This window comes from Leptodactylus fuscus, chromosome 3, assembly GCF_031893055.1.
Source record: "Leptodactylus fuscus isolate aLepFus1 chromosome 3, aLepFus1.hap2, whole genome shotgun sequence".
Taxonomy (NCBI): Eukaryota; Metazoa; Chordata; class Amphibia; order Anura; family Leptodactylidae; genus Leptodactylus; species Leptodactylus fuscus.
This window is the reverse complement of record NC_134267.1, coordinates 194,365,446-194,393,389: the sequence shown is the minus strand read 5'-3', so window position 1 is coordinate 194,393,389 and position 27,944 is coordinate 194,365,446. Positions and strand designations below refer to the sequence as shown.

Genomic DNA, 27,944 nt, shown 5'->3' with positions numbered 1-27,944 from the left:
ACGTTATAATGTGAGGGCACCAGGAGAGGGACATTATAATGTGGGGGCACGAGGAGAGGGACGTTATAATATGGGGGCACCAGGAGAGGGACATTATAATGTGGGGGCACCAGGAGAGGGACATTATAATGTGGGGGCACCAGGAGAGGGACGTTATAATGTGGGGTCACCAGGAGAGGGACGTTATAATGTGGGGGCACCAGGAGAGGGACGTTATAATGTGGGGGCACCAGGAGAGGGACGTTATAATGTGGGGTCACCAGGAGAGGGACGTTATAATGTGGGGGCACCAGGAGAGGGACATTATAATGTGGGGGCACCAGGAGAGGGACATTATAATGTGGGGGCACCAGGAGAGGGACGTTATAATGTGGGGTCACCAGGAGAGGGACGTTATAATGTGGGGGCACCAGGAGAGGGACGTTATAATGTGGGGGCACCAGGAGAGGGACGTTATAATGTGGGGGCACCAGGAGAGGGACGTTATAATGTGGGGGCTCCAGGAGAGGGACGTTATAATGTGGGGGCACCAGGAGAGGGACGTTATAATGTGGGGGCACCAGGAGAGGGACGTTATAATGTGGGGGCACCAGGAGAGGGACGTTATAATGTGGGGTCACCAGGAGAGGGACATTATAATGTGGAGGCACCTGGAGAGGGACATTATAATGTGGGGTCACCAGGAGAGGGACATTATAATGTGGGGTCACCAGGAGAGGGACGTTATAATATGGGGGCACCAAGAGAGGGACGTTATAATGTGGGGGCACCAGGAGAGGGACATTATAATTTGGGTGCACCAGGAGAGTGACATTATAATGTGAGGGCACCAGGAGAGGGACGTTATAATGTGGGGGCACCAGGAGAGGGACATTATAATGTGAGGGCACCAGGAGAGGGACATTATAATGTGGGGGCACCAGGAGAGGGACATTATAATGTGGGGGCACCAGGAGAGGGACGTTACAATGTGGGGTCACCAGGAGAGGGACGTTACAATGTGGGGGCACCAGGAGAGGGACGTTATAATATGGGGGCACCGGGACAGGGACATTATAATGTGGGGGCACCAGGAGAGGGACATTATAATGTGGGGGCACCAGGAGAGGGACGTTATAATGTGGGGTCACCAGGAGAGGGACGTTATAATGTGGGGGCACCAGGAGAGGGACGTTATAATGTGGGGGCACCAGGAGAGGGACGTTATAATGTGGGGTCACCAGGAGAGGGACGTTATAATGTGGGGGCACCAGGAGAGGGACATTATAATGTGGGGGCACCAGGAGAGGGACATTATAATGTGGGGGCACCAGGAGAGGGACGTTATAATGTGGGGTCACCAGGAGAGGGACGTTATAATGTGGGGGCACCAGGAGAGGGACGTTATAATGTGGGGGCACCAGGAGAGGGACGTTATAATGTGGGGGCACCAGGAGAGGGACGTTATAATGTGGGGGCTCCAGGAGAGGGACGTTATAATGTGGGGGCACCAGGAGAGGGACGTTATAATGTGGGGGCACCAGGAGAGGGACGTTATAATGTGGGGGCACCAGGAGAGGGACATTATAATGTGGGGTCACCAGGAGAGGGACATTATAATGTGGAGGCACCTGGAGAGGGACATTATAATGTGGGGTCACCAGGAGAGGGACATTATAATGTGGGGTCACCAGGAGAGGGACGTTATAATATGGGGGCACCAAGAGAGGGACGTTATAATGTGGGGGCACCAGGAGAGGGACATTATAATTTGGGTGCACCAGGAGAGTGACATTATAATGTGAGGGCACCAGGAGAGGGACGTTATAATGTGGGGGCACCAGGAGAGGGACATTATAATGTGAGGGCACCAGGAGAGGGACATTATAATGTGGGGGCACCAGGAGAGGGACATTATAATGTGGGGGCACCAGGAGAGGGACGTTACAATGTGGGGTCACCAGGAGAGGGACGTTACAATGTGGGGGCATCAGGAGAGGGACGTTATAATATGGGGGCACCGGGACAGGGACATTATAATGTGGGTGCACCAGGAGAGGGACGTTATAATGTGGGGGCACCAGGAGAGGGACGTTATAATGTGGGTGCACCAGGAGAGGGACGTTATAATGTGGGGGCACCAGGAGAGAGAAGTTATAATGTGGGGGCACCAGGAGAGGGACATTATAATGTGGGGGCACCAGGAGAGGGACATTATAATGTGGGGTCACCAGGAGAGGGACGTTATAATGTGGGGGCACCAGGAGAGGGACGTTATAATATGGGGGCACCAGGAGAGGGACATTATAATGTGGGTGCACCAGGAGAAGGACGTTATAATGTGGGGGCACCAGGGGAGGGACGTTACAATGTGGGGGCACCAGGAGAGGGACATTATAATGTGGGGGCACCAGGAGAGGGACATTATAATTTGGGGGCACCAGGAGAGGGACATTATAATATGAGGGCACCAGGAGAGGGACGTTATAATGTGGGGGCACCAGGAGAGGGACATTATAATTTGGGGGCACAAAGAGAGGGACATTATAATGTGGGGGCACCAGGAGAGGGACATTATAATGTGGGGGCACCAGGAGAGGGACATTATAATATGGGGGCACCAGGAGAGGGACGTTATAATGTGGGGGCACCAGGACAGGGACATTATAATGTGAGGGCACCAGGAGAGGGACGTTATAATGTGGGGTCACCAGGAGAGGGACATTATAATGTGGGTGCACCAGGAGAGGGACATTATAATGTGGGGGCACCAGGAGAGTGACATTATAATGTGAGGGCACCAGGAGAGGGACGTTATCATGTGGGGGCACCAGGAGAGGGACATTATAATTTGGGGGCACCAGGAGAGGGACATTATAATGTGAGGGCACCAGGAGAGGGACATTATAATGTGGGGGCACCAGGAGAGGGACATTATAATGTGGGGGCACCAGGAGAGTGACATTATAATGTGAGGGCACCAGGAGAGGGACGTTATCATGTGGGGGCACCAGGAGAGGGACATTATAATTTGGGGGCACCAGGAGAGGGACATTATAATGTGAGGGCACCAGGAGAGGGACATTATAATGTGGGGGCACCAGGAGAGGGACATTATAATGTGAGGGCACCAGGAGAAGGACGTTACAATGTGGGGTCACCAGGAGAGGGATGTTATCGTGTGGGGGCACCAGGAGAAGGACATTATAATTTGGGGGCACCAGGAGAGGGACATTATAATGTGGGGGCACTAGGAGAGGGACATTATAATGTGGGGGCACGAGGAGAGGGACATTATAATGTGGGGGCACCAGGAGAGGGACATTATAATGTGGGGGCACCAGGAGAGGGACATTATAATGTGGGGGCACCAGGAGAGGGACATTATAATGTGGGGGCACGAGGAGAGGGACATTATAATGTGGGGGCACCAGGAGAGGGACATTATAATGTTGGGGCACCAGGAGAGGGACATTATAATATGGGGGCACCAGGAGAGGGACGTTATAATATGGGGGCACCAGGAGAGGGACATTATAATGTGGGGGCACCAGGAGAGGGACATTATAATGTGGGGGCACCAGGAGAGGGACATTATAATGTGGGGGCACGAGGAGAGGGACATTATAATGTGGGGGCACCAGGAGAGGGACATTATAATGTTGGGGCACCAGGAGAGGGACATTATAATATGGGGGCACCAGGAGAGGGACGTTATAATATGGGGGCACCAGGAGAGGGACATTATAATGTGGGGGCACCAGGAGAGGGACATTATAATATGGGGGCACCAGGAGAGGGACGTTATAATGTGGGGGCACCAGGAGAGGGACGTTATAATGTGGGGGCACCAGGAGAGGGACGTTATAATGTGGGGGCACCAGGAGAGGGACGTTATAATGTGGGGGCACCAGGAGAGGGACATTATACTGTATTTTAAGGAGGGACTTAAGTGGAAAGCTTATGTGACAGGTATTACTCCTGAGGAAGGGTCTTTGTCGGATTCATGGCACGGGTCATACTATTAAGGCCGCCACATGAAATCACATTCATGTCTGTAACTATTAATATGACAATCTCCTTCGAGCCCGTCACTTACTCCAGGCGCTTTACACAAGCGCGCAGGCGCAGAGCTGACCTTCCCTCCACGGACTACAGTTCCCGAAGCCCCTTGCGGCAGCCTCTGCAGGCGGATGTGTCAGAGCAGACATGGCCGCCCGCTTAGCATGGCTTGTGCGGAGGATTCACCCGCAGAGGGTAACCGGTCACCGCAGCTTGTGTGCAGGAGGTGAGCAGGGAGAGGGGCTGGACGGCCAGTAATGGGGGTGTGGCAGGGATGATGGTGGTTAATGCCCCTTGTAGTGGTGCCAGGCTGGGGTACTGCCATGATGATGGGGTAAAGTGGTGAATTATGGGGGTGGGCTCCATATACAAGGTGACTTGGAGGGTTGTCTGTTCTGGCTGTAATCCTATACCCTACAGAGAACTGATGATAACCTGTAATATACTCCCCTTTATATGTTATCCTAATAGTCCCCCAAGGTCCACACTGACCCCCTAGATGTCTGCAGTCACCCGGCCATGTCCTAGAATTGTATCTAAGGCTGTGTTCACATTTGCATCATAAGTTAGGAGGAACCTGTGTCACATGTGCCATCAAATATTTCTGCAAATCTGGCAAAATGATGGAACGTGACGACTACCCAATGGACCCGGATAGTAAGTGGAGAAAGGATACTTGTGTGTTTTATAACAGATCCGCACCTGTCAGGGTTTCCCCCTTTACCCCCATAAAAGAAACCAAAAAAAAAAAATGGAAATGTCGGCAGAGATGTGAATATAGTCTAAAGAAGTGTGAGGGTGAATTCACACTGTGCAGATTCAATGTCCATGACTGAGAATCCGTTCCATCGGTTCATCCGCATGGGATTGTTTTTGTTGTATGTAAATGTAAATATTCTGCATTCAGATGAATGGACAAGTGCACAAATCTCTGCAGCAGATCTGCCACATGTGAATTCACCCTTGTCCGGGTGAGAATCACAACATTGTAGTTTGCAGTATGGGGTGTGATGAAAGGATAGCAGGAGTCATCAGATGTAGGGTCATATTATTGGGGTATGATGACATGATGTCATATTGGGTGACGCCTTGGCCCTTGTCATTGAAAAATAAAGTGGGATATTGGCGTACCGTTGCGGCTTTCTGCCACTGACTAAGCCCAGATGAATAGACCTCATGAGCTGGGATACATGAGCCCTAGACTGCGCGGCAAGATTGAGAAGGACGCATTTTTTTTCCTGCAATCGCTTTCTCCATTTAAAACAATGGGAGGCAGAATCAGGAGTGGAATCTACCACAACATCAGCCGCAAATTCTATCTTGTGAAAAGATCCTCAAAGGGATTTTCCTTGATTTGTACATTCTACATCAGGAGCAGATCACCGGAGGGTCTGACACAGCAGTTTGAATCAACCGGAACGCTTTCACTTCACAGGCCACGTGGTATCATGTTTGTTGGTCACATGGCATGTTCGCGGCTCTGTCCCATTTAAATGAATTGGCTGAACTGTAATGCCGAGCATACATGCATACAAATGTACAGCAATGGGCTTGGTTTTCGGTGCAGAGTCTGTAGCGGTCACCCAAATAATATGGTCTCTGCAAATAGCTGATGCTGGTGTCAGACCCCGATGATATTTGTTTGATAGGTCATCAGTTAATAAGCTTGGAAACCCCTTTTACCCATTTTATAGCACCCACAGAAGTCTGTGGTGTTGTACTGTATCACTGTGCTATGTGTATGAGATTTTGGGATATTGCCAAGTGAATTATCACTGGTGTATGTGGTTCTTTTACATGATTGGTAATGGATAGAGATGAGCGAATACTATTTAAAACTATAGTTTCGAATACCACGCTCCCATGGGAATGAATGGGAGTGGGCGAACTGCAAGGGGTTAAGCGCCCTGCGCCAGCTGCATCCATTCATTCCTATGGAGCGATGTATTTGAAACGGCCGTTTCGAATACTATTCGCTCATCTCTAGTAATGGACATAGTTTATTCATTTAGTACTTTGTGTCCCCATCAGCAGGTCCCAGCTCTTCCTCCAAGCCTGTCTGCTTCACAGATCCAGATGTGCAGAATATCTTGAAGAAGGTAACCGGTCTTAACCTGGAGAAAGTATTCCAGCCCGTCAAACAGGAATCCAAGCCTCCCGTGTACAAGCTAATGACACAGCAGCAGTATGAAGAGGTACGGTGGTTTTATGAACCTAAAGGGCATTGTACATGGGACAGATGCTGTCCGTAGAGTGGCGCAGTGTGAGATAAACCTTCCTATATACAGAGTTACAGTACAGTCATAGAGTGCAGAATGAAGCTAATGTGGTGCCAGTCTCCCATGCCCATGCTTTGCCACCCAGTTGGCTAATTTAATGAAAAGCAGAAGTGTATAGTACTGAGGTCAGAGGACTGTAGTAGCTGGATATAGTTCTCACTAGTTTAATGGTGTTTACCAGTAAATAAAAGCTAAAAGGGAGATTCTGACCACAACAAGTTACCTTTTATTCACTTGACAGTAACTTGCTGATCAGTGGAGCTCCGACCCCAGCTTTAATGGAGGTGTAAATGTCTCCCACTCCATTTATATAAGTGGGGCTGCCACCCTTCTCATGAGAGATTAGACTCCCACCAACCTGCAGCCTATTTCCTATCCTGTGGACAGGGAATAAGTTGCTATTGTGGGAAAACCCCTTTAAATAGTGATGTTTCCATTCAATGACAATAAGCAGAGATGGTTTACAAAGCTGCACACCAAAACTAAAGCTGGCCTGGTCATCCATTCATTTCAGTGGCTGCCATATAATGGAGCTGTTGTAGCAGAAGTTCACAGACAACTGCATTTTTGGTAGTGTCGGGAGTGTATTCCAAGAAGCCTTATTTAGCCCAGGATTGGGTTGTGCTACTTGTGTTTGTACAGTATGGTGACCTATATTTCCATGTCCTGCAGTCCCTCCAGAAGGCAGCGGTGGTTGCTCAGCAGTACCTGGAGATGCCTCCTATGCTCAATGAGCGGGAACCAATAGATGAAGTACTGGCTGTGGACGAGATCCTTGATGGCACAGAGACTGCTAAACTTGTGTTTACAGACATCACCTATAGCACACCACACCGAGTGAGTATACGCTGAAGCCATAGCTGTGGATACCGTGTCAGTCTTTAATATTTGTAGGCCACTGAATGTCTTCTGTTATTCTCAGGAAAGGTTTATAGTAGTAAGGGAGCCAAATGGCGTCCTGCGGAAAGCTACGTGGGAGGAGAGAGACCGAATGATCCAAGTATATTTCCCCCATAAAGGCCGCAAAATGGTTGCACCACCCGTATTTAGAGAAGAAAACTTAAAGGTAAAGATGTCTAGATGTTAGCTGAAGCATGTTTGCTGGGTGTGACAAGTGACTGATAATCTTACATTTGTCTCTTCAGCTTATGTTTCAGCAGGACCGACATGAGGAGGTTCTGAACCGCTGTCTTGTCCAGTTCGAACCTGACGCAGCAGAATACATCAAGGTGGGTTATCTTGTCCATAGGATTTAGGCACTGCCGTGTCTGCCCCAGCACTCACACTCCTCTGCTTTTTAATGCAGGTCAGAAACCAAACGTTTGAGGACATTGACAGACAAGGAAAACACGACTTACTGCGATCTACACGACACTTTGGTGGTATGGTGTGGCACTTGTGTTCTCTAAAGAATATCGATGGCCTTCTTGTGGACATGCTTCAAAGAGACTTGTAAGTGTCTGCATGGATTAGCTCAAATACTGGAAAGGAATTTTCCAGGCTAAATAATAGGATAGGTCCACGACAGCCGGGCCCTCGACTGATTGAAGAGGCTGCAGATGCATTTGGTTGAGCAGTGCAGCCTCTTCAGTATTTACCAGGCATTTGTAAAGCAGTTGTGCCTCATAGCATCTCAGTCTATTCACTTGGGACTGAGCTGAGATCTGGCCATGTTACTGATGAACATGACCTGTGAAGGAGAAGATACCCTCAGGTGACACCACTGCCACTTCAAACATCTGATTCAGGGGGACACACCTTGCGTCACCCTCCATGAATCTTCAGTTGATGACCTATCCTAAGGATGGGTCATCAAATGACCTAGTTTTTTTTGAGCCAAAGCCAAGAATGACTACAAAAGTAATGGGAAATATATAGGAAGTTCTTACACTTCTCCCTTCTGCTCAATTCACTCCTGGCTTTGGCTCAAAAAAACGCATCAAAATCTGCAACAAAAAAAAGCTGCGTTTCTGCAACATGGGGCCTTAGCCTAAAGGGAACCTGTCACTAGGTAAAGTTTTATCAATATACTTCACACACAATAGGTTCCCAATGAATATACCCTTAATATACCCTTCACATGGCTAAAAACTGAACATCTTATTGCACTTTCATTGTTGTATTGTACCCATTGTGGGTTAAGCAGGGTTCACACTAGCGTCTGTGTCCGACAGCTAGTGTCCGATGTTAGTGTCCGCGGAATATTTTAGCATCGGACACTAGCTGCGTCCATTTGTAATTTGCATGATTTTAAATGGGACACCATGTAGTGTCCTTTAGTGTCCATTGGTGTCTTTAAGTGTCTGTTTACAAAGGAATCCGATTTTTTAAGTGGACAGCCAAATCTTACATGTACACGGACACTTAAGGACACCCACGGACAATACATGGTGTCCCATTTAAAATCATGCAACCTGCAAACGGACGCAGCTAGTGTCGATGCTAAAGTCTTCCACGGACATTAATATCGGACACTAGCTGTCACCGACACTAGTGAGGACGCCCCCTTACCTTTCATAAAATAGATGGTCTAACTCTATAATATAATAACAATCAGGAGCCCCTTCAGATAGAGCAGCTTTATGAAATCCCTTTGAATGATTGTTTATGAACTTCATGAGATAAGGGCTAGAGAACAAGCCATCAGACAACTTCTCTGACAGACTGCTCTCTGAACTGGACATTGCACTCTGTACTGTATGAGACAGCGCAGGTTGTAGAGTTAAAATGGTGATGGATAATTTTTAAGAAAAAAAAAATAGGAATTTTTTTATAACAATAGGTATAATACAAAATACATACAAAATAATTTATATATTTAAAAAAAAGTATATTAAAAAAAATAGTCTTGTGAAGATCTTTTGTCTTCTTGTTTTAGAGTAGATGATGCGGTAAGTTTGGTTCGGCTATATCACATGGTACATCCAGACACAGCCTGTGCTAAGGAGTCCCAGGGAGCGGACGGCAAAGAACTTATCAAGGTATTAAATATTACTGCATTGCCTAATTTCTGTGTTTAGTCATACAGTAAAACTGGCCATATACAGCAGCTGTTCATGTATACCTGTGGGAATACATGAACAGCTTGCAGAAGACGGAAAGCTGTCCGGCCGGGTCCGGCCATGAGCGCCGGTGAGCGTTTTATGCTCTCCGCCGCGAAACCGGTTTTTTAAAACCGGACATAGAGTACTGCATGTCCGATTTAAAAAAAGACGGTTTCGCGGCGGAGAGCATAAAACGTTCACAGCCGGACATCTTTCAAACCAATTCAAATGAATGGGTATGAAAGAGTCCTGCAGGTTTCCGTCTCCTGCTCAGTTTTGTGCAGGAAACGGAAACCTGTATGAACGGAGACTGGGCGCAGATGTGAACGAGCCCTGATAGTGGTTTTTGGTCAGGAGCCAGACATGTGAACTGCCTACGTATTCAGCGATGAAGCAGAGTATGGGGAGAATTTATTAATTCATCTGTGCTAATTTTCTGGCATTATAATGTGGTAACTTTTTTTTGTACAACTTTGTCTTAAAATCGCTAGATTTATCTCCGTGTCTGATGCTGGATGATAAGTGTCCCAATAAACTATGTTCACAAAGAGGAATATTGAGGTGGAGGAAACTACAGTACGAGGCCTCATGCCCGTATGGCCCCATTGTATATGGGGCTAAACCACACGTAAAGCTGCAGCAGAAAGCTGGAGTGTGGCCTGCAGGTTATCCAGCACTTGTTTTGGGCAGTAATCTGTGGCAGGAGACCCCCGTGATTGGGCTCTTACACCGCCTATTAGTTAGCTTGTTGGTGTATGTTGTAACTACTTAGACTATGTCCACATCTGCATCTCCTTTCATGCAAGTGGTAAAAGGGTCTGAAACAGTTCATAAATTTGGCACAGGGCATGTTTGCTTAATAAATTTTCCTATCATATGTCTACAATATAAAAGATACAAAGCAGAATGCTCCCATGAGTAGGTCCTTATGATATAAAGTGGGGAAAATAAGTAAGCCCTCCACCCTTATAGTTGTGATACCACAAGTGTTAGGAGTGCTTGTAAGGTGACAATAGGGCTGCTGCGGTCCTTGGATTCCTTGCCAATTACATAGAAAGGGACTCTGTTGCTTTGCATTACTGTAGGTATATACTCAATTACATGCTACAGTTATCTTTTAATATTACATTGTATTCTCTTTTTTGCAGCTCTTTATAAAAATGGAGGCTAAGAAGCCAGGCTACCTAGAACTTGCTCTCCAAGTCTTTTCAGAGTCTGTAGCTGCATCGTCCTGACATCGCACCTGGAAACTCTTCAGTTCCACCAATGGACACTGGAGCCCTTTTCTATAACTGTACATTAATAATACTTGCATCATTCATTTCTACATAAATATATATTAAAACAAAGGCCGAGTCCTATAAAATCATTGTTACATTTACTCTTGTAAAAAGAGGTCTGGAAAGAAATATTAATAGTGTATTATTGGCTTGGTTCACACGCTGCAGATTTCGGGAGGTGCAGTAGCAAGTAACAGTTCCCAGCATTACCCTGTTTGTTATGGTATTCCTATAAAAGGTTGCAATTCATATAACTGGGAAAAATCTGTCATGAAATACTCACTTTTCTACTTTGGTGTATGGAGAGTTATGTGTGACTATTGTAGGCACCAAAACTTCCTGTATGATGAATCTGCATGGACACATAGATTCTCCATAGTGCAAAGTAACGCCTATCGCTGCTGATGATTAGACTGGCTCCTGTCACACAGTTATAATAAACATGCAGCCTCCCTGACCGTATACTTATGCTCTAGATTTGGAACAGTTTAGTGACTTATTCAGCCCCTGGCTGTAGTTGGCCACACGATGCTGTGCGGAAGTAGCATCCGATCAATACACAGAGAAAGAGAAATCTAAAATCCAGGATGGTGTCTGAGAATAAGCCAACATTCACATGAGTGAAAAACAGCCATGTGATCCATTTTCTTTTTCTAACAGCTGTCACATAGCTGCGTTAAATTTACTGTATGTGAATGGGGACTATTCACAAGACCGATATTTTTGACTATGTTCATGGACCCCTCAATATACTCAAATGTATGAGGGATCTGGAAACAGAGCCACTTTTTATGTATATTGTACTTCCTACCCTGACACTCAGTCTATTCTTCACTTCTCAGCCTAGATTCACAGAACCGTGGTAGAAAAGTTTAGCACCTTGAGGGCGGGGGTCTACCACAGGCATGTAAGTCTAGGCTGAGAAGTGAACAGACTGACCTGCAGGGAAGGAAGTCCAATATACATAAAAAGTTGCTGAGTGGGAAAGAAATGCGAGAGTCATCTTACATCTCTTATGCACATAAGCAGCTATGAGACACTCACAGTATTATAGAAAAAAGTTTTCATGACTGGCATCTGGGAGACTCAAAAATAGAAGACAAGTTCGCAATAACCTTTATTCAGTTAATGCACAAAAATCAAAGGTTTATGTGTAGACAAAAACAGGAGAGAGAAGAGCTAATGATAAGGAAATGTACAAGGAAGGCCCTGCTCCTACATAGATGGCTGATGTCTGGACTCTGGATCTGGGCGATCATTGCTCTCCAAGTGCAGTTCGGCCAATAAAACAACTGGAAAAAAAAAGCCGGTTTGGTCACTTAAATTAAAAATCTATTGAATGTAGTCTAGTCGGAGAGCTCATCGTCTAAGTTTATGTCTGTGGTATCTATGTCATCTAATTCCATGTTGTCCAAATCTTCTTCCAAGTCCAGGAAAGCCTAGAAAATAAGGTGGATCAGCATTAATGTTCTTAAAATGACATAACCCTGTGATCCGAGGACACAATCCAAGCAGCTCCTACCACATACCTTCTCTTCTGTAGTTTTGGGTACTGGCTCTTGGACAGGAGAGGGTGATCTTGGTGCAGACACTATGGGTGTAGGCGCTGCTGGTGGGGGAGTGACATCTCTTTCATTTTCCTCTTGCTACAGAAAGTAAAAATCATCATTTTAGTGTAGTTGAATGTGACAGTTCAGGACAATGTCTGCAGGTTGTATGCGCTCCATGTTTTACATGAACGAGGAATTCAAGCATTTACTAAAACATATTTGGAGAGCCGAGAGATCTTTTTTAATCCTTCTCTGCCAGGCTCTTCACTACTTTACTCTTCACTGTTACTCAACTAATTCAAAGTAAACCACTGCCATACAATCTGTCAATAACCTGTCCCCCTCCATACCTCACCACCTTAACCTCCCGATTACTTTGTCCTCACAAGACCTTCCTCTCTGCACTCAATTCGCTCTTCAAGTTGTCTACAAGATTACTCCTTTGCAACCTCCATACTTGGTAAGCCAGCACATCAGACTTTCACCATCGCCACTTAACACCTTGAAAATAACCTGAAACGCTTCCATATTTTGATACCTTTACAACTCCCACAGACTTTGAATGTGGCAGAATGCATGGCTGGCATTCCATTCAAAACGAGGCGTATGAGATACCGGTTCTCATAATCAGTGGGGATTCCAGGGATCAGACACCTATCTTGAGAGTAAATGACACATTGTTATCTCTGGGCAGCTTACTTTGCCATTGAGGCCTCAGACACAGCCTGTGTCTCTATTGAAGGGCTACACAAAACATTTAAAAGGTAACAGTCCCGTGCCCTGTCCCCAATCACCAGACAGATCCTGACTACTGCCGCAGAGCCCTGACAGAAGCAGATTCAATGTGTTATGCTGCCACCTGCTGGAAAACTTCTATTCATTACATTAACTAAAAGCTTACAGAGTATATTTGCTATATACCAAGCCTGGCAGGTTGGCATCATTAGGCATTTACAAGCTCAATTACAGAACTCACTTCTGCGCTGGCTTCTTCTGAGGGTTCGAAGCCCTTTGCTTCTTCCAACACATTTCTCTCTTCATTTGGCTGCACAAATGGGGAAAAAAAAAACCCCCATTACTACGTTAGTGACGTGTCAATCTATAAAGGTAAGCAAGCGACATGACCCGATTTACAGAAATGACAAGCAATGTACAGATCCTTACAGTGACATGGCGATAGTGACTGCCTGGGCGGAGAGCACTGTCCTTCTGCTTCAAAAACTGCTCTCCTACAAAGGCTTCCTTCAGACCAGGAAACAAGTTCTCATATTCAGTGGGATCAGCCAAGGAATCTGCAGCCTTTTGGTTAATTTTGGATAGACTTTCCTTCCACAGCTTCACCACCCTAGTAATTCAAATTCAAGGTAAAACCATCACCAACCACACTTATTAATGTGTATACTACACCATAGGAAAATCCCATAGAAATAACTTACCTGGACACCTGGCTCGGCAGATATGTTCGTGCTAAGAAAGCTGCCTCAGGCAGACGACCAGTGGAGATCAGGAGCTCCAGGCAAGTGTCAAGTCTGAAAACGAAAAGTAAAGTAATGACAGTGACAATCTAGTAGGGAAACCAAATCCTCCAACCTAAAACTACAAGCTCAGAGGGAAGATCTAATGGATGAAGACACTTACTTCCCCAACAAAAAGTAGCTCAAGAAGGCCACGTTGTTCTTCCCATCTCTCTCGGCTCCTTCTGCCAGCTTGTTTACCATGGAGGCATTTCCTGAAGATGTAGCCAATAGTAGAAGTCCTCCATAGTCCTGAGCGTTGTGCAGACACTCCTGGGCCAGGCCAAACTGGCATTTACTGATGGCCAATTCAGCCAATTGCTTCCACTTCTGTTCAGACTACAAGAAGGAAAAAGAAGAAAATCAGTATTATTTTCACACCTCAGGGTGAATAAACAAAGTGGAAGATAGTCCAACCCAAGAATTGGATCAAGCAGCGGTGTTATACAATAATAGCCAAGTGGGCGGTAACACTACATGACATGCAACACCCAGAGACCCAACCACCAGAGAAATCATAGTGTTACTACCCACTTGGCTGGTATACTCTAATTTACATCAATACTAAATGGACATCTTTGGAAATCTGAATGGATTTGTATGAAGAAAACACTAGAATGCCCATGGTGACAGCTCAGATCATATAATGTATGACATTGAGCTTTTTAGACAGGTCCTCATTAAGCACAACCATGTAAAACAGGCTTACTCATATATCTGGATAGGCAGCATAGAACACTTAATTTCTCCTGCAGCACAGAAATATGCAGCTGCTTGCAGTCAGTGGTCTAAGCCGTCTGCCAGAGGTACGTATTTGGGACAATCCAGAGCTGCCGTAATGTCATGTGGCCACTATACAATGTACGGAGCCCTATCCTTGCCGTTTCATTGCCTGCATAGTACCGGGCCTGAAAGCCATCCAGAACAGCAGGGGATGGACCATCAAAATGCCGGGAAAACCTCTTTAAGGCTGAGGTCCCACTTTGCGGAAAGTTTTTTTTGTTGCAGATTTTGCTGCGGTTTTTTCAACCAAAGCCAGGAATGGCTACAAAAGGAATGGGAATTATATAGAAAGTTCTTATACTTCTGCTCAATCCACTACAGGCTTTGGCTCAAAACACCGCAGCAAAATCAAACCAAAGAGTCTGCGTTTCTGCAATGTGGGGCCTTAGACTCAAAGGAACACATCAGTTTCCAAATGTGTTTTGTGTCATCTCTCCTAGAAATTCATGAATAAATTGACAACTGGGCATGACTGTGCAGGGACACGTCCCTGTGAGAAGGGAAAATGTAATGCCCTGGCAATTTACTCATAAGATTCTAGGAGAAATAAAAGAGGAACAGCACAACACAGAGGTCTTAGAAAAGATGCTCCAGAATTGTATTCATGGGCCATACGGACATGTCAGCAGAGATTGTACAATGTAAGATATATAAATAGACATATCTATCTATCTATCTATCTATCTATCTATCTATCTATCTATCTATCTTTTTCCGGCTTACAATTAGCGCCAAAGTAAGACCCTCACATAAAAGGGAAGGTAATGCAGTATGAGCAGAAATCTAAGTGTAAAGCTGTATAAGTGTACACTGCAGGATCAGAGAATAGAGAGCCCATTACCTCTGCTTCTACCGCTAGCTGATATGCAATCTTCAGTTCTCCCAGCTGCAGTGCCAGCTCAAAGCGATGCTCAGGATCTGTAGACACGGCCAGGGCCTGTTGTTTGAAGCCCTAAACGGCACAATGAGAGAACAAATACAATTACGTTGTACATCCTTCTTCTATCTTCAAGCCTAAAAATCACAAACAGGATCACAAATATAACGTCCTTACTTGCTTCTCCAGAAAGTGGGCAACACGTGTCCTCTGCTCTTTAGGGATGGTTGGAATGACTTTGTCTGCCATGCTGAAGTCTCTCCTCATCACGGCGGTCTGATACTCCAGAACGGACACCAGCAGAGAGTAACTGACAATATTCAGCTCTTTGTCTCCCAGGTACAGGCGATTATCTTTAGGTATGTACCCCAGCAAGTACATGGTTCTGCAGAATGAAACGGCAAGTCGGTGGGCACACTTAAGTCAGCAGCAGGCATGGCACACCCAGTGACCTGACCAACTAAAGTAGGGAAACTTCTGAATTTTTATTTTTATTTTATTCCAGATATAGATGATAAATGTATCTAAAACTCTGTGTACACTGTATCTGAGCCTTTTTCTAGTGGTTCACATCAAAAATATGTGCTGCCAAACCAGTGTAAAAGTACGTCACTGTATAGGCATAGGCATTAGCTCCATCACTGCTGAGACCTCAACAATTTATGTTCTATCCTATGGAATCCTATGGATAGAGGATAAATAGTTTTCATAGTATAATCCTTTTAAGGCTTGAATATAGACTGAGGAAGGTCTAAAGACTGGTCGAAGTGAATGTGACATTACACACCAGCACTATAGGTGGCAAGAGGTTAGTGGATGATGGTGTGAGAGTCCACAGGGCACTGCTTGACTTCTTACGGTCTTCACGCAACCACAACTCTGTCACTTTAAGACCTCAGAATTATTCTGTAAAGCGACATGAATCACTCACCTGTCCAAATGTGCAATGGTAACAATCTCTCCACCAACATAATAGTTGAGTCTGTTTACAGTACTGGTGTAGATAAAGCAGTCCCCAACCCAAAGACCGGTTTTCACTATCTCTTGAATTTCACCAAGCACCTGAGAAGGAAAGCAGAGGATTAAAGTATTATTATAAGATCTACAAAGGTGTTGTTTTTCATTAGGTAAAAACTTCGTCTTTCTTCTTGATCAGCAACCATTACAAGAACTTACTATCAAAACAGTGGTAATACCCCATCCTATCTGCTAGCAGGACAGCGTTTCCAATTCTCCTGCTTGTCGTGTAGGAAACAGTCAAACAGGCACTCAAGGGTAAATGCTGTTTAGCAAGGTGGCAGCTCTAGCCAAATAACATTACCAGGCGTCCATGTCACATTACAACCACAGACTTCTGAACCCTGCCTACCTCAAATGCATCTTCTATGCCATCTTCAGAAACGCCTTCATGTGTCTCTTGCGCAGTAGCTACTTTCTCAGACAGGTATTTGAGGATAAAGAAAGATTCCTCTGTAGCAATGCACACCAGCTCTCCAGAGTCAGACCAGAAAATCTGCCAAACAGTAAGAATGGGTGAGAGATAAGGATGCTGCAAGTTCCAGGACAAACACTTTCTTAACATTAAAGTAAGATTAGTATAAAATCTTACATGCTTAGGCTGAATTTCTATCCTGCGGATAAGCTCTGTGTTCTCCCAGTCGTAGAAGGCCAAACCGTTAACAGATCGCACACCGAGTAGGAACCCTCCATAGATACCTGAAATTAGAATATGGCAAGAATATCACAACCACATTGCTATGGACGTAACCAGTTTCATACCCTCCTTCCAACAGTAAGCATTGTTGATATCTGTCTTCATGCTGAACCTTGGAGCAGGCACAATAAGCCAATACTTGTTTTCTGTAAAACCAGGCACCCCCACTGATCAGCTGTTCTCAGTAGCAGATACACAGAGAATGGAGTTCGAATGAATAGAAGCTAATCTACAGCAAGCTGGTTTGGCGAATACCGAAAACAGAGATGTCCAATAAAGATGATCTATCCTAAGGATAGGTAATCAATATTTTTAGCCTGGAAAAGCCCTTTAAGTACATAACTCTTGCTGTGCAGTGTATTCTGCTCCAATACTCTACAGAGTATCACAAACTTATGACATATACACAAACCATATTTTCATCATGTATATCAGACTCCAGAAAACCAACCTTCTGCACCAAAGTCTGGCTTGAAGCTCTTCTTCTCCTTGAAGTTTTTGAAAATCTTCACTACGCTGCTGCTCTCACGTATAGCGTACCTAGGGATAGAACATATGATAAGGAGGAGGATCACCTGTAGTAGAATATAATACAATCTAATACTGTGGTCCCTACACCGCATCTATGACTTAATGCTAAAGAGACCGAGACTTACTCAGAGGAATCGTGAGCCCACACAAATTCCTGTGCAGATCCGAAGCTCTTGTTTCTCAGGGCCATAGCAGTGTAAATGATGTATTCTCCATCTCCACAAACCACCACGAACCTGGAATGACATTGCAAGTCAAAAGATTAAATGGGAAACTAAGATAAGGACAAAAACCACAGTCCCAGTATTACCTCCCCACTATATCTAATGCAGCAACCGAATTCCCATCTACTGTGTCCTCTACATCAGTGATCTCCAATATGTAGACGCCAGCTGATGTGAAAGTACAACTTTCAGCGTGCTATACAAACCTGAAGCTGTCAGGAATCATCGTCCCTATATCAGCTGCATTTACGGGCCCGACAACAGCTCAGCTTAATGGAGAATGTGGGCCGGTAAATGCAGCAGATACACAGACTGTGTGTCCGGGTCCAAGGTTGGCTGTGTGAATCCAACCTTACTTGCTACATATCACAAAGAAAAAAATCTGTTGCAGATGTCACTGCAAATTCCATAGTGACTCCACAGAAAAATCTGCATTACATGTGGATTGACCACAGATTCACACTGCTGAATTAAAAGGAGCAAAGTCTGCAGTAAAAACCTGGAGAAAGGATGTGTGTGCAGATTGAATCCACACAGCAGATCAATGTCTGCACAGATTTTATCTGCAGTGTGTGGATGAGATTTAGATGCTACAGATTTTCTGCCCGCAGCATATCTATGGTACTATGTGTGAGTGTAGCCTTTTCCCCAAATGTACATTTTGCAGCAATAGTCTTACTTCTACTCTTTACAGTCATTCATCTTACTTCATATTACCATAGTGTTTGTACCCTTTCCATTTATAATCTTACCTCCCATTGGGGTTGTGTTGGATAGTCTGAGGATATATCTCACAGCTTCCCATGTCCTTAACAGCTAGCGGGAGCCTCTCTCCATCCTTAATCTCCGTTTCCCCCATGGCTTTTAGGTTAGCTTGCTGCACTTCTGAGTGCTTGGCCCAGATGATTTTGCCATTTGCATCCATGGACATTGCTGGTTCTTCACGACCCAACTACAGATAGAGGGAGAGGAAAAGTCATTAAATTTCCATGTCATTGGGAAAGCTATATGTTTACATAAGTGAAAATTATAACTTACAACAGTAGGCTCGGTATTAAAATAAAAAAAAATGTTTACTAGTTAAAGTTTAGGGTATGGCACAGTTTTATTACGTCTCATGGGCCTACAATGAAGAGGAGTATGCTCTTTGGTATGGCTTTCTTTCCTTCTTCATTATGGTCTGTGGGAGTTTTGGAAAGAGTCGCTGCTTAGTTGGCTCTTTGTGTAACTCCCATAGACCACATAAACCTGAATAGGTTTACAAAAAAAATATATAAAATTGCATAAAATCTTACAGCAACTCACGAAGACAATTCTAAAATTCCATAATGAATGACAGTAAGAACTTAACTATCAACTTCATAACTATGCACGCAGACAATAGGCCTCACCTTGACAATGATGCTGCCCTCATCGTATCCTAGAGCCACATTATTGGAGCCACGAAGACCAGACACACACCAGACTCGCTCCATGCCATAGTTCAGGGTACTCTCCAGACGGTAAGTGCTGGAATGCCAGATCCTCACAGTACCTAAAAGGAAAGGTTTTATACAGAATGTAAAAACTAAGATTAAGATAAGATAAAATAATCCTTTAATAGTCCCACAGTGGGGAAATTTCAGTATGTTACAGCAGCATAGTAATACAGATACAGGATAATATACAGTAATATATTACAGAGTAGACACACATAAGCTGAGAAAAAGAAGATATACTAGGAGTCCATAGCAGCTAAGGAACAGAAGAGAAAGAAGGAAGACTTCATAATCATAATCATTAGTTTTCTGTGCGGAGTGATCTTTGCTTGGTCTGATGTAGATTATACAGCCTGATCGCGGTTGGAAGGAAGGACTTGCGATAGCGTTCCTTCTCACACTTGGGGTGAAGCAGATGGTAACTTACAGTGCTGCCAAGTCCCATCAGGGTCCCATACATGGGGTGGGATTTGTTCTCCCGCATGGAGGTCACCACAGACAGTATCCTTCTGTCACCGACCACCTGTACTGGGTCCAGGGGGCTCCCCAGGACAGAGCTGGCCCTTCTGATCAGCCTGTCAAGTCTATTTCTGTCCCTGGTTGATATACTGCTCCCCTAGCAGGCCACACCGAAAAAGATGGCTGAAGCAACCACAGAGTTGAAAAAGGCTCTAAGAAGTATATTGCCCTTTGACTACATACGTCATTAAAGGGCCTATATTTCTAAGATTAGAAGTATCACCTCTTCAGAAAGTTAATATAAGCACTCTCCTTGTAGTAAGGAATAATGTAGCAAGATGTAATGTTAGCTGTTAAACCAGGAGGAGAGGAAGCCACTGTCAGATATCACTGAGAACAAAAGGATTAGGCATACTGAAAACCAACATGCTTGACCCTTCTGTCACTCAGTATCTGCTGCTGGGGGACGATGGGCAGTCTCCATACACATCACATCGTCAGCCGGTCAGTGTTTTCAACTGAAACTTTATACTCTGTACCTGTAAATTCTTTTACTATTCTATCCTGCCTTTGTCTACTACATAGCTCAGGTTCACAGTTCACGCTAGTGACAACCACTTTTCAGTCATCAATCCAGGAACTACAAGTTTTCCAGACTTATAGGTCTGCAAAATATATTAGTGCTCTAAAATTTTGGTTCAATGGAATTAAATGTGTGTTCAGAGAACTGCTGCAAATTTTCAGAAGCAAAATTGATTTGAGGTCAAAATTTGCAATAAAATCCATTTGTTGCAGATGTAGCTGTAAATCTGTAGCAAAAAACAAACTACTATAATCAAAGTTTAAAGCCAAAAAATGCCACCATACTCGCCACCCATGGCATATCTTTACAAGCAATTCTCTCGTCTCCCACTTAGTGTCCAGAGGACAGATCAGATGTGACAATATGTCATTGCTATAGATTGGGTGCCCCCAAATAAGCAGGGGGCTCAAAGAAGCATAGCCACAAGAGCGGCAGTGGATAATATTTGTTATCCTGCATGGTCAGGTGAAGCAACAAAATTTGCAAAATTTGTTACTGACTTCACACTATAGATTCTTGTGGAACTGTTGAGAAATTTTCCCAGATCAACCCTGCTAAGGGTCTGTAAAAGCTGTGGCACAATATCTATAGCAATTGTACTGTCAGCTAGTAACAGTAAAAGTAGCGCAAAAACAGCTGCAAATGTACGAGTTTTATATGTGCAGGTGCTTTTTTTTTTTTTTTTTATAAACTGTAAATGTTCTTTAAGATCATACAGTACTTAAGGAAACAAAATCATATGTCAGTCAGGAAAGTACGCCATGTACACATTATGTAATGCACTTACCATCTTCTGAACCAGTGATTATAATGGGAAGCTCAGGGTGGAAGCTGACACAGGAGACGTTCTGAGCATGACCCTCCAGAGTCTGGACACAAGTCTTATTCTGAATAAGGGAAAACCCAATAACATGTCAGTAAAAAGACTAAACAAGGGACACAAAACCAACATCTCACCTGGTAATATGCTAGTTTTACAAACCTGGTAGTCCCAAATCTTGACAAGTCTGTCATCTGCTCCAGAGATCAGATAGGGTTTGTCACCCCCACTGTAATAGTCAATGCAGTTAACCCCTTTCTCGTGCCCTTCTAATGTAAAGTTGGGGGAGGAGGATCCAAGCTGCCAAACCTGCACAGCACAGAGATAAGAAAAGTGAATAATGAGTCCAGAATAATCAATACAACCCAAAATTGACTGAACCATTCGAAACAGATACAAGGTATACTTTACCTTAATGGTGCGATCTAGTGAGGCACTAGCAAACTGGTTGTTATCCTTGGGGTTGATGACAATCTGCATGACGTAGTGTGTATGGCCTTCAAACACCTGGGAGCAGGTCCACTTCTTATCCCAGTCCCACAACTTGATCAGCATGTCATCTAAAGGAATCAGATGTAATACTGGCTTTAGTCGTCCTTACATTTCTCATGTATCAGAATCTCAATGTTTTCTAGTATGGCTCTTATACAGGAGCATGGCATTTATTTGTGAAAGTAAGAAAGAATTTACATTACTTATTTGTTACACTATGTTATATCTGTGACCTATCACCTCCTCCTGTGAAATCCTGTGGGTAGGTTCTCCCAGCAATACTGTTTACCATTTTTTTCTACATAGCTCTTTCAGGGTTAACAGTGTCCATATACAAATTAAATGTGTCCTTTAGGTATACTGTGATTACTTACGTCCTCTGGGGTTTTGTATTTGGCAAACCCAGGGGCTCTGGGCTGGCTCAGACCTCGGGTCACATGATGAGAACCAGCACCCAGCCCACGAGTGGATTTACCTCCTCCCTTCTTTCTCATGTTCACTGTCAGTTTCTTGTGCTATGGATGCTGGCTGAATACATCATTATAGTAGAAAAGCTTGGCCCACAGGACAGGTATCACGAGGAGGGAGGATCTAGTTTGGGGGCTGTCTCAATGACACGACCAGGGTTCAGAACCAGTCTGGAACCCCTGGGCTTACAGCATATAAATTCCCAGAGGATGTGATCACATACTCCCTATAGAACCACTTTAAGGTTCTGTATGGACATGACGTGCATCTTTTTGGCCAATGAAATGACAACTAGAGGGACTCATTTTTCATGTGATTGGCTGAAAGTTTAAGAGATGGCTGAAGTGTCCTCTACTGTGCAGGTGAAAGCATTCAGGATGTTCCAAACCTTCCTATCCTATAATTCATATATCTGTGCCTGTTCTCAACACTTTTAGACTATAAGTCATTGGGGTAAGTCAGTCACCACTGGTGTAGTCATGAGACAGATTCAGCACGGTCTTAGTGCTTTTCTCTCCTAGTTGGAAGCTTCAAAGTCTAATGTATGAAAGAACTGCAGTGAATGGAAAAAACAAGGAAAACAAATTCTCTTCCAGAATCTCTGTTGTAGCTTACTGGTGGGTTTTATTGTAATATTATAGATCAGCAATCTATAGTTTACAGGTCTATGGATAATCTGATTTCATTGGAATTGTCTTTTATTACATCTGCAGTACTGCTAATAAAAACATATCACATTCATTTACCTTGCCAGCTACATATACCCACAGAAAATCCTGTAAGAGAGATAGGTTCATGCTAACAAGCTGAAAGGCTTACCACTGCTGGTCAGTATGAAAGGCTGGGTGGGGTGCACGGCAATGCAGCGGATGTAGTCAGAGTGAGCCTCGAACATGTGAACCCTCTCCAATGTGTTGTAATTGAACACTCTAATCTGCATGTCATCCTTAGAAGAAAATAGAGGACGATGAGATTAATGACTCCATCACAAACATAATTGTTTACTAGGGGCTACTATGAACCTCTGCTCGAAATCGGACAGATCCCTGGTTCAAAATTATACATTATGTCCAGCAGCCCTGAATATTGGGGCGAGATTGAGGGATGATATTTGGTGCAAGGCCATAATCAACACACCTCGCCCACCACCTTCTGCGAATGTGGACAGAGCAGGGCAGTGATCAGCATGAGATAGAATGGAAATCTACACCAGTTCCTACCTGATATAGATTTCCATTCTGAACGTCCGACAGACGTATGAATAGACTGCAAATTATTCATAAATCTCCAGTTCCTTTGCCAGTTGGGGCCTTTAAAATACAATACACCAGTCTAAAAAAAATTGACCCATTGTGTTTCTACTCAATAGCTGCCCTTATCAACCAACGTATTAATTCTTGATTTTCACAACGCATCACTATCAGTCACTAATGGCCGCGATCTTAAGTCTGATGGGGCTGGAATGGGACCATCAATGGTACTGTCCACAGCAAATATACAACTAAAGGGAGCAACTGTAGAGTCCTGACCCCTACTTGCATTAAAATAATGACCCCACCTGCATAATAAATGGGATTTAGAGGAATCTTACAGAAGTCCTTAGAGTCTCTCAAGAACCTGCCATGCCATCATGTATTAGAGACCCCATTTATACCATCACACTAGAAGAACTTATAGGACTTTATACTTACTGCTCCAGTGACAACCCAATTTTTCCTCGCCACAAACTTTGCTGCTCTGACTGGTAGATCACATACTTCAAAAGTTTTCACCAGGGTCTAAAAGAACAAAAACAGGAGGTCAGTAAAATGTGATAAGTCCTTGGAATCTATCTAAGCAATATGTAATAGGGTGTTACCTGTGTCTCGTGGTTCCATACACACACGCTGCCATTGTACAGACTGGCCAGCATCCATGGCTCTGTAGGGTGCAGGTCAACGCTCTTTACTCGGTCGGACCGAGCAGTCAGCTTCCTCTTGATGTCAAGTCGCAGAGGCTGCAAATAAAGGACACATGAGGCAACGATGGCTAGAACGTCTCCTGATCAGAATAACACAATAGTACACCATACACCGTGCAGCCACATAGCCTGCTTTTTGACTACTTGTTATTCCATTTTTCCTTGGTGGGAGGAACAACCTAGTCATTCTGCCTTGTTTTCTATTACAATGTTCAATGTGTGGGATACATACGTATATCTCTCAATAATGGAACTAAACTTTCACGCAACCTTGGATTTTCTGGTGGCTTTTGTGTTATTAATAAATATTGTAATATACTTTGATAATTTTGGGTTATTTCCATGAAACCTTATGACCAAATCCACTTTGATCCCTTCTTCATTCTTTGCCTTGCTTTTTACTGGACTGCAGGCTCTAATAAAGCGATGAAAATGGGTCGGGTGGGAAGGCGGTGTGTTGCTTTAAATCATTATATCTCAGCACAGTAAAACATAGAACAGTGAATTTGGTGTCATATTAGAAATGAGATTTTATTTTTCGCTAGATACCAAGATTCCAGTTATCATCAGTTAGAAACTCTGCCAGGACTGGTATATGTATATACTGTATGTATAGGGAGCTACAGCTGCTCCCAATCCCAACTGTTCTTACTATGATATATTTGAATATACAGAATCTCATTTTTCATATGACATCAAAAATACTGTTTTCTGTTTTATAGTGAAGTTGATTCAGCAGTGGTACTCATGGAAAGAATCCAAAATCCATAAATTACGTATATTACTATAATTATTAAAGAGGACCTTTCATCACTTCTATCAATTAAAGTTAATAATAATAATAATAATAATAATAATAATATAATAATAATAATAAATTCTATCAATTAAAGTTCTTAGAATCTGATAATAGGCGAAGATTCCAGCACAAATGGAATTTTTTTTCTCTAGCCCCCACCGTTGCCAAGCATTAAATACAGTTGGTATTGGTACTTGATGTGCTATTTAAGCTCTGTGTATCAGACACCAAAACTAACAGCACTGACTGCTCAGGAATGGTGGGGTCTACAGAAAAAACTCCAACGGTGCCACAATCAGTGGAGCAGCAGATATTAAATGATACCAAGAGTTCTGGACTTGATGAAGGTGGTAAAAGGTCCTTTTTAACCCCTTCCCACTGTGCACCATTGCTTTGCACATATGCCTAAAGGTCAGTGTCATAAGAATATGGAGCTGTGCCAGCGGCATTAATTATGGCACTCGGCTGTGTTACACAGCCAAGGCCCAGGATCAACTTTCAGAGTCAGGGGATACACTGACTCTGATTAATTAACCCCCTGGATGCCGTGATCAATAGCGATCATGGCATCCAGAGGTCTGGGACAAGGTTGACCACTCCCCTTTCCCCACCATGGCAGCCATGAGGCCAAAGAACGATTCCTGACTGCCTATGCATGTTCCCCACGGAGAACCTATCTGCAATGCACTGGGGGTCAGAGATCCCAGGTTCAAGTCTCCATGGAAAAAGTGAAGGGAGGGGAAAAAAAAGATAGCAAAATTTTTGTCGACAGAAAAAAAAAAAAAAGATATGAATTTTGGAGGCCCAACATATTAATTATAACTCACATCAGTTATAATTCCTGGACAAGCCCTTTAATAATCTGTCCCAGTGTGCACTACCACGATGTGCCTGACGCATCTTCAGGGCGGTCTGTGTTAATCTGTTTAGTAAATCTGCCCAATGCTTTTAATATCAATTCCCTATTTAGAGGCATCTGACATCTATAGGAGGTTCTCAATATCCCTAGAGCCCACCATGACTGTGGACAGATCCCCGCAGCAAGCAAGCCTGTGTCCCTGGCGATGTTACTAATGTCCAAGGCTCAATCAGAGGACAATGCCCATACAACCAGGCACAGACATATTACTTCAACATCAGCCAAGCCTACCATCTAATGTCTGCAAAGGTTTGGGAACAGAAGGATGGGACATCCTTGGTTGGTTTCATGGAGGAGATAAATCTCCATCAGAAGAGTCTTGCAGCGTCTTATTCCCCTCTCCCTCTGTACAGCAGATTCTCACTCGAGTGGGCATGTGTATGGAGTAGATATTGGCTGTACAAGGATTTGGCCGCCAGTTCTTGTATTTATTGATCTGTATATGTATCAGTCCAGATATTTGTCTGACCCATCTCATATTTCATCCCCATTTAATACGATAATAAATTATACTGTAGGAAACGCTAATTTTCCCAGGTCAACGTATTAAGCCATGTTCACATGACTTGTTCTACCCTTTTGAGGACCAGAACAACGGACACAAAGACTGCTAAAACAGCAGACACAAATTGAGCAGACAGATTATTGATTATAGTGGGAACCATTGGGTTCTGAAACCTCTGGATGAACACTGAGTAAACGCTAGCTTATTTTGAAGAGTAAAATTACACTTGTAAATTTTGCTATCCTATTGACTTCAATGATATTTTTTTACAAGTGTAAAAAATACGCCTGTAAAATGTCATTGAAGTCAATGGGATAGCAAAATTTACAAGTGTAATTTTACTCTACAAAATAAGCTAGAGTTTACTCAGTGTGAATGCACCCTTACAGCGCGTTTCATTGGGCAATTTTCGGCAGTCACTGCGACAAACCAGAAGTCTAAGGGTTCCTCTCCTGCCATATATTGTGCCCCACCAAATACCAACCAATATGGCTGCCATTACAGCTCTCTCTGTCACCCAGCTTTCCCAGCAGTGAATGGCTAATGTCTATGTTGTAAGGAACCGATGCATTACACTGCAGATTTGCCATTCAGCTGGGTGACAACCTATGTGTCCTCTATGATGGCCACAGAAGTTGTCAGATATCACTTTTCACACTGATCTCCCATAGAACAAGGAAGGAATTATTGTTTGTCTATGGAGAGATCTAAGAAAAGAAGTGTTAGCAGCAGTGGAACTACAAGTCCCAGCACGCCTGCAAGCACACTGTACACAATACCTGCCCTGACGTGTCCATTCCTGGGGTGGGGGGCGGACGGTACCATCTGATGCCACCTACACCCCTATTATCCCACCCACTAACATTTCCTATAAAGAGCTGACATGCCGCCGGGCTGCCACATAGTTCTCCCGGCTCCCGGTTATACTCACCATGTCTCCGGTTCCCCCTGGTCTCTCTCCCTCTGACTGACGTGGAGCTTCCGGGACTACTGGCAGATCTCGCGAGATTCCAGGCCCCTTCACATCCGTCTGGTCTGTTCAGATCACTCCCGTTGACGTTGCACGGCCATCTTGTGGATGGCACTGCGAGTAAATTTCATGACGTGGCTACGTCAGCTTTTCCGGACAGCCATGTTGCGGTTGGCATTAGGCTTTCGTGGATTCTCGATTACGATATAGTCGTCATTTGTATAAAATGGCCACAGAAATGACAATTCTGGTGTAACCTTTGATAATAATTATAATCATTGCTTTCATGGTCCAGAAAAATGTATTGGTTATTAGTTATGCAGCGATAGTAATAATGATAATAGCTCTAACTGGTCTTCTGTGAAGCGAATTAACCATATACCATTGCGTTGTGTATAAAGGGATGTGGCGCTCCCCTTTAATCTATAAATCGGGGTTTATAGGAGTGAGGGCATCCATATACCATGGCGTTGTGTATAAAGGGATGTGGTGCTCCCCTATAGTCTATAAATCGGGGTTCCTAGGAGTGAGGGCGTCCATATACTATGGCATTGTATATAAAGGGATGTGGCGCTCCCCTTTAGTCTATAAATCGGGGTTCCTAGGAGTGAGAGCGTCCACATACCATGGCATTGTATATAAAGGGATGTGGCG

The 27,944-nt window shown here is 44.1% G+C and overlaps 2 protein-coding genes across 4 annotated transcripts; one reads left to right on the top strand and one right to left on the bottom strand.

The window, feature by feature from the left end:
- Positions 1 to 4,166: 4,166 nt before the first annotated feature.
- On the top strand, positions 4,167 to 10,719 carry MRPS22 (mitochondrial ribosomal protein S22). Of its 2 annotated transcripts, none has more exons than XM_075266763.1 (8): positions 4,167 to 4,267; positions 6,076 to 6,236; positions 6,993 to 7,157; positions 7,243 to 7,386; positions 7,466 to 7,549; positions 7,627 to 7,772; positions 9,199 to 9,301; positions 10,513 to 10,719. In XM_075266763.1, the coding sequence occupies exons 1-8, from the start codon at positions 4,189 to 4,191 to the stop codon at positions 10,597 to 10,599; spliced, it is 969 nt and encodes a 322-aa protein (XP_075122864.1). In that variant the 5' UTR covers positions 4,167 to 4,188; the 3' UTR covers positions 10,600 to 10,719. The 2 variants fall into 2 exon arrangements, with proteins under 2 accessions (XP_075122864.1, XP_075122863.1); XM_075266762.1 differs by having other exon boundaries at positions 4,176 to 4,267; positions 6,073 to 6,236.
- Positions 10,720 to 11,748: 1,029 nt separating this feature from the next.
- COPB2 (coat protein complex I subunit beta 2) lies at positions 11,749 to 27,356 on the bottom strand. Of its 2 annotated transcripts, XR_012715341.1 has the most exons (23): positions 27,252 to 27,356; positions 23,996 to 24,133; positions 23,829 to 23,915; positions 22,957 to 23,083; positions 21,589 to 21,737; positions 21,340 to 21,486; positions 21,145 to 21,244; positions 19,229 to 19,371; positions 18,590 to 18,789; positions 17,739 to 17,849; positions 17,534 to 17,622; positions 16,978 to 17,084; positions 16,738 to 16,881; positions 16,300 to 16,430; positions 15,546 to 15,753; positions 15,333 to 15,443; positions 13,833 to 14,047; positions 13,631 to 13,723; positions 13,359 to 13,539; positions 13,171 to 13,239; positions 12,174 to 12,290; positions 11,935 to 12,083; positions 11,749 to 11,891 (listed from the first exon to the last, which is right to left on the bottom strand). XR_012715341.1 is itself a non-coding variant. In XM_075268972.1 (22 exons), exons 1-22 carry the CDS (start codon positions 27,252 to 27,254, stop codon positions 11,991 to 11,993), a joined length of 2,763 nt encoding a protein of 920 aa, XP_075125073.1. In that variant the 5' UTR covers positions 27,255 to 27,356; the 3' UTR covers positions 11,749 to 11,990. The 2 variants fall into 2 exon arrangements, 1 of the variants encoding a protein (XP_075125073.1); XM_075268972.1 differs by having other exon boundaries at positions 11,749 to 12,083.
- Between the last annotated feature and the right edge of the window lie 588 nt (positions 27,357 to 27,944).

Bases quoted from the DNA above. Each gene is read 5' to 3' on its own strand.
- MRPS22 (XM_075266762.1), top strand. From the start codon at position 4,189: ATGGCCGCCCGCTTAGCATGGCTTGTGCGGAGGATTCACCCGCAGAGG. The intron at 6,237-6,992 runs GTACGGTGGTTT...CATGTCCTGCAG, and splicing joins CACAGCAGCAGTATGAAGAG to TCCCTCCAGAAGGCAGCGGT. The intron at 7,773-9,198 runs GTAAGTGTCTGC...TTCTTGTTTTAG, and splicing joins GACATGCTTCAAAGAGACTT to AGTAGATGATGCGGTAAGTT.
- COPB2 (XM_075268972.1), bottom strand. The intron at 23,916-23,995 runs GTAACACCCTAT...TTGTTCTTTTAG, and splicing joins TATGGAACCACGAGACACAG to ACCCTGGTGAAAACTTTTGA. The intron at 21,245-21,339 runs GTTTGTAAAACT...TCCCTTATTCAG, and splicing joins TCAAGATTTGGGACTACCAG to AATAAGACTTGTGTCCAGAC.